Source organism: Sturnira hondurensis, unplaced genomic scaffold, assembly GCF_014824575.4.
Source record: "Sturnira hondurensis isolate 20B ecotype Veracruz unplaced genomic scaffold, ASM1482457v3 Scaffold0021632, whole genome shotgun sequence".
Lineage (NCBI taxonomy): Eukaryota > Metazoa > Chordata > Mammalia > Chiroptera > Phyllostomidae > Sturnira > Sturnira hondurensis.
The window spans coordinates 185597-202244 of NW_028094263.1; the positions used below are offsets into that span (position 1 = coordinate 185597).

General features: G+C 48.3%; 1 protein-coding gene and 1 long non-coding RNA gene across 2 annotated transcripts; one reads left to right on the forward strand and one right to left on the reverse strand.

Annotated features, from left to right (window-relative positions):
- Positions 1 to 6807: 6807 nt before the first annotated feature.
- G6PC1 (glucose-6-phosphatase catalytic subunit 1) lies at positions 6808 to 15177 on the reverse strand. Its single transcript, XM_037033260.1, has 5 exons — positions 14873 to 15177; positions 12350 to 12459; positions 10362 to 10467; positions 9654 to 9769; positions 6808 to 8468 (listed from the first exon to the last, which is right to left on the reverse strand). Exons 1-5 carry the CDS (start codon positions 15100 to 15102, stop codon positions 7957 to 7959), a joined length of 1074 nt encoding a protein of 357 aa, XP_036889155.1. The 5' UTR covers positions 15103 to 15177; the 3' UTR covers positions 6808 to 7956.
- Positions 14165 to 15044, forward strand: LOC118978056 (uncharacterized). Its single transcript, XR_005064649.1, has 2 exons — positions 14165 to 14508; positions 14739 to 15044. It is a non-coding gene; the product is annotated as an uncharacterized LOC118978056 (long non-coding RNA).
- Positions 15178 to 16648: the final 1471 nt, after the last annotated feature.

The window sequence follows — 16648 nt, forward strand, 5'->3', positions numbered from 1 at the left end:
AAGTCACCTCCCGAAGGTGGGTAGTCTGACTGTCAGAGCCACAGAATCAGTTTATTTCTCTCACCACTGGTGCCGTCACCCCAGAGGAAGCGATGACGAGAGTGCCCCTCCGTTTCATTTGCCACCTCTCTCCCCACCCTCTTCACCAGGCCTTCCTGGTCCCTTGTCACTTGCCGGCTTTGCATTCTGCCTGGAACTCTCTCAGCCCCAGATATCATGCAGCTGACACAGCTTCACAGACTTTGTGTGTCGTTTTCTGATCCGCCCGGGACACAGATGTTTCGCCTCAGCACCTGTGGGGTGGCATTTTCTTGGGCTAGCCTAAAAGAGCTCGTCTCTTGCTGTAGAAAGAGTACCTCCGCCTTTATTTTTGTTTCATCTTGAAACTTTGTAACTCCCTCCCCTACAGAAGATTATGCAAGAATAAGAGGAAAGTTCATTTTGTATGTCGTGGGAAACCCAGTCAAACATTTAAAATGCTCAACTATACCATACTCTGCCTAGAGAATATTCTGGCAACGCGTAACGAGAGCTATGAAACTTTTCAAACCTTGGACCCACTGATATACAGTTTTGGGAACATACCCCAAGGAAATAACCCAAAAGGGAAAAAATGTAATTTGTGCAAAGATGTTCATGTGCTGCTATTTATAGGAGTCAAGAATTGGAAATAAGCCAAATGCCAAGTAAGGGAAGGAGTCGGCAAATTATGGTATAGTGACCTGAGGATAGCCAGCGAACTGTCTTAAATGACAGGAATATAGCCTCTATTTGCTCTACAGAATGTGCAGACTAAATTATTTTCAGTGGCAAAGAACACTGAACAGAAAGTTTACAACTCTATGAAATTTACGTTGTGCAAAAAAAAATTTGGAACTGAATTTCAAAGAAAGGAAAGTGCAGTTTAGAGCTGAGTCTGATACCCCTTCATAAAATTGCTTGTGAGTAACAAACAGTGTTGCAATACACTCCAGGGTCTGACCATTTTGAACCTTAAAGAGCTATTTGAGCATATTGCCGCAGCCCGCTGCAGCAAGGGTGGTCGCGAGGTGAGGCGAGGGACTGAAAGAATGGAGAGGACCAAATGCTCTGCTGGCAAATGGCAACTTTATTCAAGGAACAGCTGTCTTATAAACAAACTGCTAACACCTGAAGCAAGACTGCAAGAACTAGAAACAATGTTGTTTTTCAAAGTTCATGCACTCCCTTAAGCTATCAAAAGGGCAAGAAGTTCTCATAACCATCTTGGAACATGACACATATGCTATAATCTTGTTATATCCTTCAAGGCTGGGAACGGGAAGGTTAGGAAAATGTCAAGGTACCCGCCGGCTCCAGGGACCAGAAACCAAGTTCATCCACCATTTTCACAGTGGAGAACTCTGTCCTTGATCCCCTGCGGCCTAGCGGGCCCCCACAGCATATAAAGTTATAATATAAATCAGCCAGTAGGTTTTGTTTTGCAGCGAAAGGCCTCCCCAGTTATGCACCAAGGCCTTAGGGAGTGGGAACCCCAGCATCAGAACTCTCTGCTGTAGAATCTGGAGACGCCGAGAAAGGGGAGGAGTGCTGTGGAAAAGACGTGCTGGGTGTCACAACCTGTCGGGGATCAGGCTACTGTCCTCTGGCAGAGCAGTCCTCAGACCTTGCCAGGGTGGGTGGACCAGGTCACGGGGCACTGGCCACCCAGAGGCATGGCTAAGGTAAAGAAATTGATTTCTGCCACTCAGGTTATCAAATCAATTCAGCCAAACTGATCTCTCAAAAGACTCGCTTGAGCTCATTACGAGGGTCGGTCAAGTAGAGTTCAGTGGTGTGTGGCCAGTGGGCCAGTGTTGAAGGGGGAGTGCCTCAGCCAAGGAGTCCCAAGCTGTTCACATGGAGGGGAAGGAATTACATTTCCAATCTCTTTGCTTCTGGGTAGAAAGTAATGCAGCTGGTAAAGGACTGGATCCCCAGGTCTGTGACGGGGCAGAATGAGAAGTGTCTTACCAGCCTTCACACATTGGAGTTGCGTTGAGCTGGTCTGAAGGCAATGACTTTGGAACACAAAGAGCAAAAGAAGAAAGCGAGGACGGGCATTGAATGTTTGCTGGCCGCAAAACTACCCTCATGCTAAAAACAACAACAACAAAACCCGTAAGAGCACCATGTTGTTTCTTGTCGTGGTTACATTTCTGCCCTGGAAAGATTTATGAAAGCAAAGGAAGAGAGGAGCGCATAATGTAATTAGGAACAGGCCAGCTTTAACGCAGTCAGTCTAGCTGTGGCTTTAATTTGGTTAACAAACCCTGGATCTGGTTCAAATAAGCGGGTTCGCTGTTTACTTATGTCCTTCACTTCTTTTTTTAATCGTTTCTTGTTTATTTTTTTTTTAGATTTTATTTATTTATCTTTAGAGGGGAAGGAGAGAGGGAGAGAAACATCAGTGTATGGTTGCCTTTTGTGCGTCCCCTGCTGGGAGTTGGCCTGCAGGGAACTGGACTACAACCCAGGCATGTGCCCTGACTGGTAATCGAACCGCGATCCTCTGGTTCGCAGGCCTGTGCTCAATCCACTGAGCTACACCAACCAGGGCTGTCCTTCACTTCTGTCAACAGCTTCATGTCGATGCAGCAGCCCCGGCAGGAGACCGGCAAAGGGGGCCTGCTCTCTGCTAAGAATCACGAGACCTGGGAACAGGTGAGTTACATGACTTAGAAGCTAATTGATCTCTCTAGGCCTTAATTTCTGAATCTGCGAAGTGAAAAAAAATTTAAATAGCACTAGTGGTGAGAAACTTTAAAAGGAAATAAGGGCCAATTCAAGAAAAATAAAAATACCTGTAGCCTTTTTTCCTTTTTATTAAGAAGTAACAACCCGGCAGCAGCTTTTTCACCTTTTGCTCTGACACTAGATTTGGGGCTTTGGGTTGCCCATCACTGGACTAGACGATTTCTGGTTTCTGTTCCAAATTCATTAGGTTTTTGTTCTCTAATGAAGCAGCTTTTACCGACTGTTTCTTTGTACTATTGCTGCTTGATCCTTTCCTTGACGACCTCCTCGGAGGTCTGTCCAGCCAGAGCGTTTTCCATCCTCCAGAGGTTCTGGAAAAACCCATGCATACAAATGATACTGTCCTATTTTATTTACACATACAGGCCTTAAAAGTAACTACCCTAGTTCGGCAGTTACAAAAATCCATAAATGTTAATAATTCAACAGCCAGAGTCATGGCTTTCAAGGAAAGCAAGTCAGCAGATTTTGACAGGTTGTAAACCACCGGTGAGTTGATAAGAGCTGGAAGTCCAAATACCCAGAGGTGCCCTCAAACAAAATGCTCTGGGAATGAGCTCTGTGAATGCTGTGGGAATGATGGAGCCCCTTTCCCCAGAAGTAGGAGGGGCGCCTTGACATCGCGTCATTAAGATCTGATCCCGTGATCTGTCATCTCGCTTTAAAACTCTTTCCAGGTAAAGCAAAGTTGTGACACAGAGTGTGACCCTAGGAAATCAAAAGAGATGGCAAAACCAAAAACCCTGTAAAACTTCCTCACTGAGCCTTTGGAAAAACGGCCTGGCAGTTCCTGAAAAGGTCACACGAGTTACCGGAGGACCCAGCGGTCCCACTCCTGGGTGTGTACACACACGAGGAGTGAAGCCACAGCTCCACACAGACTTGCACATGCATGTCCACAGCGACATTATTCATCATGACCAAAATGTCCACCAACCAATGAACGAATGGACTAAATTTTGTGTATCCATATAGTGAAATTGTTTGGACGTCAAAAGAAATGAAGTGCTAATACATGTTACAACACGGATGATTCTTGAAAACATCATGCCCGGCGAAAGAAGCCAACACAGAGGGCCACGCAATGCGTGATTTCACTGATGCGAAATGTCTAGAACAGGCAAATCTATGTGACAGGAAGCAGGCTGGTGGTTGCCGAGGGTGGGGTGGGTTGGGGTGGTGTGGGGGCAACTTCTGATGGGTATGGGGTTTCTTTGTGGAGTGACAAAAAAGGTTCTAAAACTGATCTGTGGTGGTTGTACCATTTGCTGGATATGCTCAACACTGTTGAGTGTACAACACTGTTGTACACTTTAAATGGATACATTGTATGGTATGTAAATTATATCTCAAAACAGTTGTTACAGCCCTGACCAGTGTGGCTCAGTTAGTTGGGCTAAAGGCCCCCAGTTCGATTCCAGGTGAGGGCACATTGCCTGGCGTGTGCCTTCGGTCCCTGTTCCGGCGTGTGGGAGAGTCAACCCACTGATGTTCTCCTCTCATATCTATGTTTCTACCCCCCTCTGTCTCCCTCCCTTCCCCTCTCTCTAAAAATAAGTGAATAAAATCTTCTTCAAAAGTTGTTATACATTTTAAAAAGCTGTATACATTTCATTAAAGCACAAAAGCAAAAACAAAAGCCTTTGGCCCTGGCTGGTGTAGCTCAGTGGATTGAGCGCAGGCCTGTGAACCAGAGGATCGTGGTTCGATTCCCAGTCAGGGCACATGCCTGGGTTGCAGGCCAGTTCCCAGCGGGGGACCCACGAGAGGCAACCATACATTGATGTTTCTCTCCCTCTCTCCTTCCCTTCCCCTCTAAAGATAAATAAATAAAATCTTTAAAAAAAAACACAAAAGCCTTTGGTGCAGTAGCCTCAGCCCAGAGAGCAGAAGTTGCACTTTCCAAATGGGTTTGTTTTCCTCGGGCAATAACACACGTGTAGTGTGGTGTGCGTGTGTGTCATCCCCTGCCCACCTCCCTAAAACTGCCAGTCTGCCAGAATAATCTGTCGACTTATAACATGCCATGAACCTTGGTTTAAAACTGTCATTGGTCTGTTACCTTATTTCTAATCCTGAGCATTCCTTCACAAGCCATTGCAAAGCAAACTTACCTCTCTAACTTGGGGAGAGACCAGTGATCACAATGTGCTTATACAGTGGCTGCATTAGGAGCTGATCGCGGGCTGATGCTCTTTCTGGGCTTCACCTGCCCCACGTCCCAACCCGCTGGGGCCGTCCATTTCTAGACTGTGCCCATCCGGGAGAAGGCGGCTGGTGGAGTCTCTGATACAAATGGTCTTGCCCAGGGTCTCCTTATTTTCTACTCTGTGTATGAATTTATATCAGACGTGCTTTATGGTAATTCTGTCTTCCTGCTCCAACTCGATTGTGGAAATAGTTAAGTTATCTCACTGTCTGACATGGATTGTCTGAGCGTGACTGTAATGTTTTTTTTTTTAAGATTTTACCTATTTATTTTTAGAGAATGGAAGGGAGGGAGAAAGAGAGGGAGAGAAACATCAGCATGTGGTTGTTTCTCGAATGCCCCCAAATGGGGGACCTGGTCTGCAACCCAGGCGTGTGTCCTGACAGAACCGAACCAGGGACATTTTGGTTCACAGGTCAGCACTAAATCCACTGAGCCACACCAGCCAGGCCTGTAATCTCTTTCTTGAAAGACAGAACACAAAGAGCTGAAGTTGTTTTCTATACTGCTGTTAAACTTACATGGTTAGTCCTGTTCTAAGAGTCATTTTATGAAACCCCTTTGAAATATGATATCTTCATATTTAGAAACAAATACTAACTCACTGGGAGGAGTACTCTAAGTTTTATAATGTCCTTTGCCCACAAGAAATCACATTTTCCACAGCTTAAGAATCACATCCGGTATCTGAAGGAGGCGTGACACAGCCGTCGACCTACTGGCATTGTGGGGTACAGGGTTGAGGCGGGCAGAGGGTGAGGCATGGGCCCTGGGATCAGACTGCTTGGTTCTTGAACTGGCTCCGCCATTCTGGGCAAGATGCTTAACCCCTCTGCGTCTATTCACGTGCAGTGTGAGGGTGAATTATAGCACCCACCTTACAGAGAGGTGGGGAGAATTGAGCTAATAAATGTATAAACAAATAAAATGCATACACAGGAGTCTGACATATAGTAAGCACTCAATAACTTTTATCTATTATTATGAGTCTTTATCAACCTCACCAACTGCTGGGGGCGGGGGCAGAATCCCATTGCCAGGAACCTGGACTTGGTCCCTGAGAACAAAGCAATCACCGAGATGGGGCCCCGCCTGAGCAGTGAGGCTCAGTTCAGACAGAACAAGGCCATTTCCCTTCTTCCTCAGTGAAACCGTCAGCGTCTCTTAGGGTCCGGGCTCCCCCTGGGGAAACCAAATGCAGTAGGGGCACTCAATTTTCCCTAAAGAAATACATCCCAAAGGTCTCGCCCTTGGTGGACATCAGGGTTATGCTGATGAGTCAAGGCCTTTGGACCCCGCATGGAATAAACGGAAAAACGTGCAGCAGGTCCCTGGACCACTCCTCGGTGCTCTGACTTTTCCTGTTCAGACTCTCTTCCACTATAGCCCACAGCTTGCTGACACAGGGTAATGAATTCCAGAATCTGCCTGGTTTTGTTCTGCTGCTGCAACTTGCATTCCCTGACTGCTTGGTTTGGTCATTACCCTGCCTGCCTGCCCTCAAGTGGTGGTTTGGCCCTGGAGAGCAACTCATGCTGACCTTCAGCCTGTAACGAAGGTTCAATCTCGGCCAACAATATTACGCTTACGCTGATCTGCTCAACTCTCCCTGTGTCTCATGGACCCTCTACAAGTCTCCCCAATTCTCCTGGGACTCCTGACCAACCCAAGACAAAGTAACGTTTCTTCTCTAAAGGAAAAACGTAGGTACACAGAAACGAAATTATTTGTTTAGGGAAGTAGAGACAGAGCTAGAAATTTAGCCGAGCCAGAATTAGAACCTTCGGATCCCATTGCACCTAAAACATAGTAATCAGCAAGGCTTCGTTCTTAAATAAAATGTTTTAATAAAATACTGCACATATATATTTTTTTCTTTTCAAAGATGTTATGGCCAGGAAGCTTGGTGTGAATGATAATATATGGTGAACTACATAATTAGTAGCAAAAACAAGGACTCTCAAATAAATAGGCTTCAGCACTTTTTTTAGGGCATATTCTGCAAATCAGCTGAGACGGGAGAATAGGCCAGGAGGCCTTCCCCTCCAAGAACGTGCTCTTGGTTCGCTTGGGATAGAGAAGGGAGTCCCGGTTACCCTCCAGAAATCAAAAGTAACATTGGAGTGACCTTCTGCAGAGGGGAATCCTTGCCTCTCCTTGCCTTTTAGCCCAAGATCTTAAAGCTTAACTGAAACGTAACAAAAGCACTACCCGAGAGTCACCTTTGGGCATCTGCATTTCCAGGGGGGCGGGTGGAGGGCCAGTGGGAAATTCTGGGGAAAGCAGAGCTGGGCTAATAAGGAGGGGGATCCAGTGTGGTGGAGAAGAAGGTGACTACACCTAGGTGTAGGGCACACCTGGGCCACCGCAGCCATTCGGAAAACCTAGTAAATATAACGACCACAGATATATAACAGAAAAACACAAGACGCTGAATTATCCCACTAACCACCTATTAATCACACCTTAAGTTTGTCTCCCAGTATTGAGTCACTCACTTAACAATTTAAGTACAATCAAAAGCCATCTAGGTATTGTTTGACATAATTTGCATGATATTCCAGGTACTAAAAAAATCCTCCTTAATCTATCCTTGTTTTCCTATTAAATCCACGTCTCTTTTCTCTTTTCCTGAGTAAGAATGAGCGTGGGTAGAGCGTTCTCAGGTGGGATTCCCAGCCTGGGATTGTGAGCGGTCCCTACCTGGAAGCCTGACTTTTGGACATGTGACAGAAGAACAAGTTTTTTTGGGAAAATTCAGAAGAACTGAACTTCTCACAGACAAGGGTGTTCTCAGATACCCTTACTAGCCTTTCAAAAACCATCCCCCAGTACAATTAGCAATGCAAAGGGGGAAGTGGACCATGCAAGACCTGGGCACTTCTGGCCTCAGAGTGGGCTGGCAGAAGATGCTAGTCGCCCTCAAGCCTTGGCACGGCTGTTGGCTTTAAATACTGAGGGCTCCACAGTTGTTACAAAGACTTCTTATCCGGCTGGCCCAGGATCCGGGCGAGGCAGTAGGGGATGAGGCTGGCGGAGGCCAGGGGCACAGCCGCACTCTTGCAGAAGGACAGGATATAGAAGACCAGCTCCACTTGGGATGGGGGCTTCAAAGAGTCGAAGAGGTGCAGGAGCACTAAGGAGGCCACGATGCAGCTGAGGCGGAAGGGGAACCATTTGCTGAGCTTGCCCTTGCAGCTCTCCCTGTACATGCTGGAGTTGAGAGCCAGCCCCAGGCCAAAGAGGGTCCCCACGTTCTTCAGGAGGCTGGCAAAGGGGGTGGTGTCAATGTGGACCCATTCTGGCCGCTCACACCATCTCTTGGCTTTCTCTAGAGTCCACAGGAGGTCTACACCCAGCCACTTGAGTGACAGGTAAAATCCAATGGCAAAGCTGAACAGGAAGAAGGTAATGAGAGAGTATTTCTTGAGACTGGCGTTGTAGATGCCCTGGATGTGGCGGAAAGTTTCAGCAACAGCAATGCCTGGGAGGAAGAGAGAACGACAATGAGAGGTAGGGGAGACTCCGGACCTCCAGCTAGAGGTGGGTTGGGACCCAATGGGTGACCTGTCATCTGTCACCTATTCAATCATAAACTAGAGGGTCACCTGGTTTATTCTCATATGTGACTCCAACCTTCCTCAGCCATAGACCCTTTCAGGAGGAAGAGTCGTGTCACATACACCCTCCTACTACATGTATGTTTCCTGTCAGGGGGTTCTCCTGTCTCTAGTTGAATACCCTCAGGGCTGGAGAGCTCACTCCCACTTGGGCAGCCCCTTTCATCTTTGAATGGATTTGACCATTAAAAAGGTCTTTCTTTCGCTGGGCCGAATGTAGTCTGTTTCCCTCTAATGCCATCTGTTGGTTTCAGTTCTTCCTGCAGGAGTTCAGTTGAAAATCTAGAGCCCCTGTAGCATGTTTGAAGAGAGTTCTCCTCTCTAACCTACACATTCTGGGGTCTTTCACGTGACCTGGCTTCCGGGCTCCTTCTCAAACATGGAACCCAGTGCTCAATGTTGTCTTACTTTCGTAGTTGCCATGGAATCATTATTTTTCCTGTTCTCAGCACTGTTTTCTGCTCTTACAGGTCTCCGGGGCAGGGGGAATCATAATTTCCCTGAAGTTTTATATTTCAATGCCACCCACAAAAGTCAAGAAAATTTTTTCTGCACTTAAACCCAATTTTTTCTGCCCCTTATTAATTGGATCTAAGAAAATGCAAATATTCAAAACTCCGAACCTATTCAGAAGACCAGTTGTGGGTATCTAGTAGGTTTGCAAATGAATTTATTTAAATAAAGAGCTTTCCTAGGATACTGTGTTAATTTGTTAAATTTGGTAGAGCCCCTTAAAATGAAACTAGGGGCCACTCCTGACTGAAGGTCAGTAAGAACTAAAGAATGTAAAAATGCCGGGGATTCCAAGCTAATTTAATTGGGTAAGTATTTGGCATAGTGCAGCTTTTCTGGGGCACACTTAATTGTGTCTATCTGGGCACTCCTGCAGAAGTGAATCATTTCAAATTAGCCACCCTTGACTTTTAACCCACTAAACTGCTAACAGCACTGATAACTAAGAGAACAAAGCTGGAATGCTGGATTTTGTCCTGATTAGAGAGAAATGAGATAGGCAGGAGAGGGAGGGAGGGAGCCTGAGTGGCTGATACCTGACAAGACTCCAGCAATAACCTGATGGGGAAAATGAGCGGCAAGGTAGATTCGTGAGAGGCAGACGTTCAGCTGCACGACCCAGAATCCCAACCACAAAATGACGTTCAAAAACCTGCAAAAGAGGAGGCAGCCGTAACAGACCCCAGATACAGACCCTCCAGCAAAGAGAACAGCCTCAGCAGGAGTGCTGAAGCCTGGCAAACTGAGATGCCATTGGTGGAATATTTGTAAACGAACGCCTGTACTCAAAAGCACAGAGATGCCCGTGGCACGTGGTGAACCCTCGAGTTTGAGGGCTTTATTTGCACAGTGGCTGCATACCCAGAATTCCCTGCAGTGAGACTGTCTTACGGTTCTCTGTTTACTTTAAGCCGGAAGGGAAGGCTCTGCAGTTCATACAGAAATAGGTCTTTATTTAAATCCTACCACTACCTAACTACCTGATCTCAAGAAGCCCCTTCCCCACATTAGGGTTGGTTTCCTTTTCTGTAACATTAAGGCTGTGCCCCTGTGGGTGTCTTCCAGCCCTAACATTCGGCGACTCTAATCTTCACCCACAGCAGCCGGGCCACACAGCTCTTATCAGCACCAACCCAGAGTGTGGGACGGGCTAGGGGGATGTGAGGAAGAGCAAGTGGCGTGTCAGCTACGGAGAGAGCCCCCTCCTGCTCTCCACCACCCACACCCCAGGGCTGAGTTCTTACCAAAATCTGTAGGTGGCCTTTTTCTTTCCCCGAAAGATAGAAAGGGTGGATGTGACCATCACATAGTACACACCTGCGGCACCCATAGCGTGGCCGGAGGGACTCCCTAAAGGGTGGGGGAGAGATGAATGAAAGGGTTAAGGGGAAAGCGTCCATCTGGGAGACTGCTAGGGGCTGTCATCCATCCATCCATCTGTCCATTCCCGACCCTGACGTCCATTCATTTATCCATTTAGCCACCAATGTAACAAGTATCTATCGAGCTCCTATTACAAGTCTAGCTCTGGGCTGGGCTAGGCTCTGGGAGTACAGTGGTGAGCAAAACCAGAGGAGGCCCAGCTCCTGTACTTATATGCAGTCCGTCCAAACAAGTCCGAGTGCTGGATGTATAATTACAGACGGCTTTGCCTCCATCACCTTTCTTCCACTCTCCTTGTGTCCTCTGCTCCCGCTCCTGCCTGCCTCCTCGCTTTCCTTTCAACATATTCCCCCCTCCGGGGCTGGGTACTGTCAGTCTTTCTGGTCAGATAAGTTTTCCTCCAGAAACAAAGTGGCTAATTTCCTTGCCTCCTTCAAGTTTTTGCTTAAATCTCACTTTCTCAATGAGTCCTACAGCGACCACCCCATTTAATTCTGCAATCAGTTCCCATGCCCGAATCCTCTACCCTGAGTCATAGAGGGTCCTGAGATGTGCTCCAGATTCCCTTCTGGACAGAAGGACTTATTTTTTTCAGATGTTGAGAGTGTGGTCACAGACGGGCCTTAGCTCTCAGCCTTCTCTGGGCATTGCCCTGGGCTGAAGAGAAGGCTACCCTCTCTTGATCGGGGTTACCCTCTCCTGGGGGGGGGTGGCCAGTACCCAATCACTGGTCTATATTGGGATTTTAGGGCCTGGTCCTCTTGACCCAATTCAGGCAACTCAGAAGGGCCACCCCCAGTTCCAGCGCTCCCGGTGGAGCAGACTGAGGCAGCGTTGCAACCGGACTTCTGCCTGGTTGGTGTCTGTGTTCCTCCCCGGCGGTGTTACTCCTGGGAGTGGCTGAACTCCTGCACGCTGCTCTGCCCTGAGTCTGCTTCCCAAGGAGCCCCACAGGCAGCACCTGTCCTTTTCTTCCCTCCTCCCCTCCGCTCCCTCCTCCTTCCTCTTCTGAACGATCATCTCTTCATATTCGCTATATTTTCCTTGTGTGTTACGACTTTGTATGTTGTGGGCACCCCCACACACCATTGAAGTGTCAGTTCTACAAGGGCAGAGACCTTTGTTTTATTCACGGAGGCATCCCAAGTTCCTAGACCCGTGTCTGGCACAGAGGAGGTGCTCAATAAATAGCACCTGGATGATGAATATGGTCTGAGGTGAACCAAAGGTTTGTGAGGACAAACAACTATGGGCTGTGCCCTAGTTTGGGGGTCAGGGACTGGGGCCCCGGGGAAGGGATGCCGGCACCCCTCCCAAGGGTGAGTGAGACCTAATGTGAGGGAAGGGGATGGATGTTCTGACCACTGACGGAAAAACAGCATCTGTCGTTTGACTGAACAATACCAGGATGGCCGTAACTAGCAAAACACAGGCAGCGTGCGGATTTGGACAGTCAGATCCAGAGGACACAGCTTCCAGGCCAGGCCAGGCCAGGCCTCTGGGAAGGACAGCCAGGGCCTCAGGCCTTTAGGGCTTAACCTTTTATGGGCAAAAAGCCACAACATGCTTCCTCTCGCAAAGCCCTTTGCCCTTGAGGGTGCTTGCCTCTCTGGATTAGCAATTAAAGTTCTGGAAACATTAGGCAGGTTTTCAAAGTAGCAGCAAAATGCTACACAGGACGGCCTTCCTGAAGCGAATTAAAATGTCATTGTAAAGAAAAATGACATGAGAAAAATCTCGAAGGAATGGCTCCCCTCACGTCCCCTCAAAGACAGCTTCACCCACCACAAATGTCCACAGCGAGCAAGGGCCACCCAGCATCTGTCTCTCCAGAGGGTGGGAGTCTCACCTGGTCCAGTCTCACAGGTGACCGGGAACTGCTTTATCTGCGGCACGGAGGCATTGCCGTAGTAGTCCGTGTCCAGGACCCACCAGTACGGGCGCTGCCCGAAGAGAATCCTGTAGAAAAGCAGAACCAGTGTGTGGAGTCCCCGAAGGAACACTTTTGGCAGCAGCCCATACGTTCGAGAAGAGAGAGGAGCTGGAGCAGAAGATCCACGGGAGACTAAACAGAAAACCGGCAGATTGGCCCCCGCAGGAAGGGGAACTGGGTGACCGGGAAGATGGGGGAGGGAGAATTCTTTATATAACTTGGGAGTTTTGAACTATTTGAATGTGTTATTTATTTAAACAGAAACATAAATCTGAGATCCAAAAATCCATATTCATACAGCCAGCTATGTGGCCTTTTTTTTTTTAAAGTCCAAGAAAAATTTGTCCTGGAAGGACTCCTAGGGAACTATAGTTTGCAACTTGAACTCGCATATCCTACCAGGCCCCTCTTCTCTTTCTTCAGGCCTCAAGGATGGGAGACTGAGCCCCAGCCCCAGGGGCAAGGCCCCTGCTTCCCGAACACGTGACCTTCTTCGCCATCAGAATAACTCTCCGTAAGGACATAACAGCTTCAGGTGCTCGCTTCATATCCTCTTTGCTTTGAAACAGAGTATCGCAGACAAACCACTTCCTTTTTTAAAGGACTAGATACATTTTTTTAAAAAATGAAAAAAAAAACTCATCCAAAGACATGCTTATTGATTTTAGAGAGGTAGGAAAGGAGAGAGGGGGAGGGAGAGAGAGAGAGAAAGAGAGAGAGAGAGAGATCACTTGATTCCCATACATGCTGGGACAGGGGATCGAACCTGCAACCTAGGTTGGTGCCCTGACTGGGGATCGAACCTGCAACCTTTTTGTGTATGGGACAATGTTCCAACCAGCTGAGCCCCTCGGCCAGGGCTGGACTAGATATATTTTTCACTGTGGAAAGCAGTGTCAGAAGTCAGTCTGGATGCCTTTTTTCCCCACTTGGTGGTGGAATAGTGATTGCTTATCAGAAACAGCCACTAACTTACCTCCACCAATTCAGAGGAAAACCCATCGTCCTTTGACTGAGATCAGGTGTTTGGAATATCTGTTTATCTTTTCTATTTTTTAGGGTCATGCTGTTGAATAGGGGGTGTTATAGACAAAACCTAGTAGATTTTCAACAGAAATTTCAGAATCCCATCAATATGACTCGGGCTTCTGAGCCTAATATTTTTTTCTGTTCTAAAGGACGTTTATTGCTTATGACCAAAGACTCTTAGAGCTGGAAGAGACTTAAGAATCATCTGGTGATAGTCCTAGATTTGGGGATTGTAACCGTCTTAGAGGGCCAGTGGTCCAACTCCTCGTCTCTAGGTGAGGAGGGAGAGGCCAAGCCAGTAATGTGCTAAAGTTAGCTGGTACTGGCTAATAATTGTAAAATACCCAGGATTTTTGCAAGTTGAACTCATCAACAGCTTGTAAGTGGCTCTAACGGGAATGTAGGAACAGTAGAAAGTGGCCAATGCTAAAATCAGGGTTCTTCCCCACCCGCTCCAAGAGTCAGTTTATCAGCACTGGGTATAACATGGTTCTTAAGTGCCTTGCCCCTGGAGCCCCGCCTTGCCTGAGCTTATGGTGAATCCTGCCTCTAGCCCTGGCTGGTGTGGCTCAGTGGCTGGATTGAGCACCAGCCTGCAAACCATGGGGTCGATAGTTCAATTCCCAGTCGGGGCACGTGCCTGGGTTGCAGGCCTGGTCCCCAGTAGGGGATGCTCAAGAGGCAGCCACACATTGGTGTTTCTCTCTCTTTCTCCCTCCCTCTATAAAAATAAAAAAATAATAATAAATTTTAAAAATCCTGCCTCTGGCGTTTACTCCCCATGTTGGTCCAGGTGCAGTCACTTTATCTATAATACAGTAACTACCTCCAGAAAAACACTTCGCAGGTGACCTGGCACATACCAAATGCCCCCAAAATGTTCACTATAATTCTTATGAAGGTCTCGGAAATCGCCTGCGTTTACAGATCATCAAACAGACTCGCAGGGAGCTACTCTGCCTTGCCCAGGCCGTGCAGCTGTGGCGGCCAAGCTGAGCCTGGAGGCAGCCCCGGGCTTCGGACCCCTTCTCCTTACCCCACCACAGGTTTGTAAATGGTCTCTGTGTTTCCTTTTCTCACACATCATTTTTTTCTCTTATAATCTACTTTCATGTTACCTATTCTGCCGCGAAGTGGTACCACTGCGTTTCTTTGCTTCTAGCCTATCATTCAGACTTTTCACTAAGTCCGGCTGGCCTTCCATCCATGTGAAATGGCCTTTCCTGTATCTTCCGCTCACTGACAGGGTTTTCCTCTGTCTTCTCTCTTTATGTAGCTGATCGAAAGTCAGGAAGGGAGTAACCTGAGGCTTTCTGATTAGCGTGGAGAAGGCTTCCGCTGGACAGACATTTCCAGAAAGCGTGCCGGCCTCTTTCCTTGCCGCGCTCCTCTCCGACGGCTCCTACTCACCACTTGAAGATGAGGTTGAGCCAGTCCCCAATGACGGCCACCCAGAGGAGCTTGATGCCCACAGCTTCTCGAAGGTGGAACCAGACGGGGAAGAGGACGTAGAAGGCATTCCTGAGGTCTGCGATCGCGGACACCAGGATGAACCAGTCCTGGGAGTCCTGGTAAGTCACCTGAAGGTAGTGCGTTGACTGGATGCCAAAGTCATGGAGGACGTTCATGCTTTCCTCCATCCTCCCTCCCCGGTCCCTCAGGAGGCCACTGGCCGAGCTCCTGCAGACTCGGTGGAGATAGCTCTGCTATCAGCCTGCGTCTTGCCCGTTTTATACACCCTGCAACCAGTCTGCAGGTCAACCCAGCCCTGATCTTTGGACTCAAAAACCACTTTTGTCTAAAAACGATTGATCAAAGGTGCATCATCAGTAGGTTGATACAAACATGTTCAGGGTGATTTACGTAAAACAGAAAAACAGCCACACACAAACAGCCTGACCAGCCGTGTGCTCTGCGGGGCCAATGATTAACTTTGGCATGCCGCTTCCCAGTGCTGGGGCTGCGTGCTTGGCTCTGACACCAGCCAGAGGCACAGGACAGAGTCTAAGGCACTGTGGGGCTTGCAAAGACCCTGATTTCCTAAGTCTGCCACTGCACCTGTTTGGGGACAAAGAAAAGCCCAGTGATTCAGGTTTTACGTTCTTAATTCAGAAAATAGGAAATTCTACTGTACTGGGCACATTCCCCTGGCCGGGCCTTTCTTCACTGCATTAGGTCTAGGAAAACTGCTTAGGGAGCTCAAACCCTGTCCCCGTATGATCCCGTGGGGTAGGGATAGAAAACAGTGATGTTTGAATGCACTCATAAATTTGTATTTAATGTCCTTCAAGTTGGGACCTTTGGGGTTTTAACACATTCATTTAAGCAATAAAATGAATGCACGTGCATGCAGAAACAGCATGATGAAGGTGCAGTTCCAAATAAAAACACCAGAAAATCGGTGACCAAGGACTCTGGAAGGGGCTCCGGCTTTGACCTTTCTTTCATTTGTGCTGGGAGATAGGTACATTCACCAGGGCGTCAGTGCGAGTTTGTTATCGCCACGGGCACAGGCAGGGAACAAGCAGAAGGAGCAGACGCCCAGCCACGAGAAGCAAGGGGATTCTCGCCCGCACAGGTGAGGTCGTTCTGCAGCATCGCCGGTGCCGGAACCTCACACCTGCGTCCTCCAGGTCTCTGAGGGAAGCGGGGGCTGAGTCCGGCAATGAACCGAGGCGTGTTCTCAAGGATAAGAGCTACTGGGAATGAAACTTTCAAAGCCCACCTGAATTTCCCACTAGAAAGTCCGTATTGCCTTCTAAGGGGTAAGTTGGGGTCAGAGAACAGGAACCCAGAGCTTCTGAGTCTGGAGCAGAGGTAGAGAGCATTCCATGCTGGAAATGATTAAAACATCACCCAGGAGGAATGGTCTGGCGCCGGATCCCCAGTCACACGGGCTCCCGCCCACCTCGAGCAGACTCCGGCTGCCCTTGACCACGCTGTGCCTGCTGGTTCAAGCCACCCTGTCCAACCACGCCCAGCCTGGAGAGGAGGTAATGGTGGTAGTGGCTGTGGGTGGGCTGCAAGTAAAATGTGAACTTGGCAGTGTTGTGGGAGGGGTGCTCTGTGTTATCAGGACCGCCAGGCCACAGGTGGTGGCCCCAGGAGGAGAGATGGTCTCTTCCTTCCACCCAGATGAGCCTTCCTCGAAAGTGTTGAGTAACTACTGCGGTGACCTCTGTGCCC

Coding starts and splice junctions, on each gene's coding strand:
- G6PC1 (XM_037033260.1), bottom strand. CDS start 15,102: ATGGAGGAAAGCATGAACGTCCTCCATGACTTTGGCATCCAGTCAACG. Junction 12,460..14,872: donor CTCAACCTCATCTTCAAGTG/GTGAGTAGGAGC, acceptor GCTTTTCTACAG/GATTCTCTTCGGGCAGCGCC. Junction 10,468..12,349: donor CACCTGTGAGACTGGACCAG/GTGAGACTCCCA, acceptor CCCACCCTTTAG/GGAGTCCCTCCGGCCACGCT.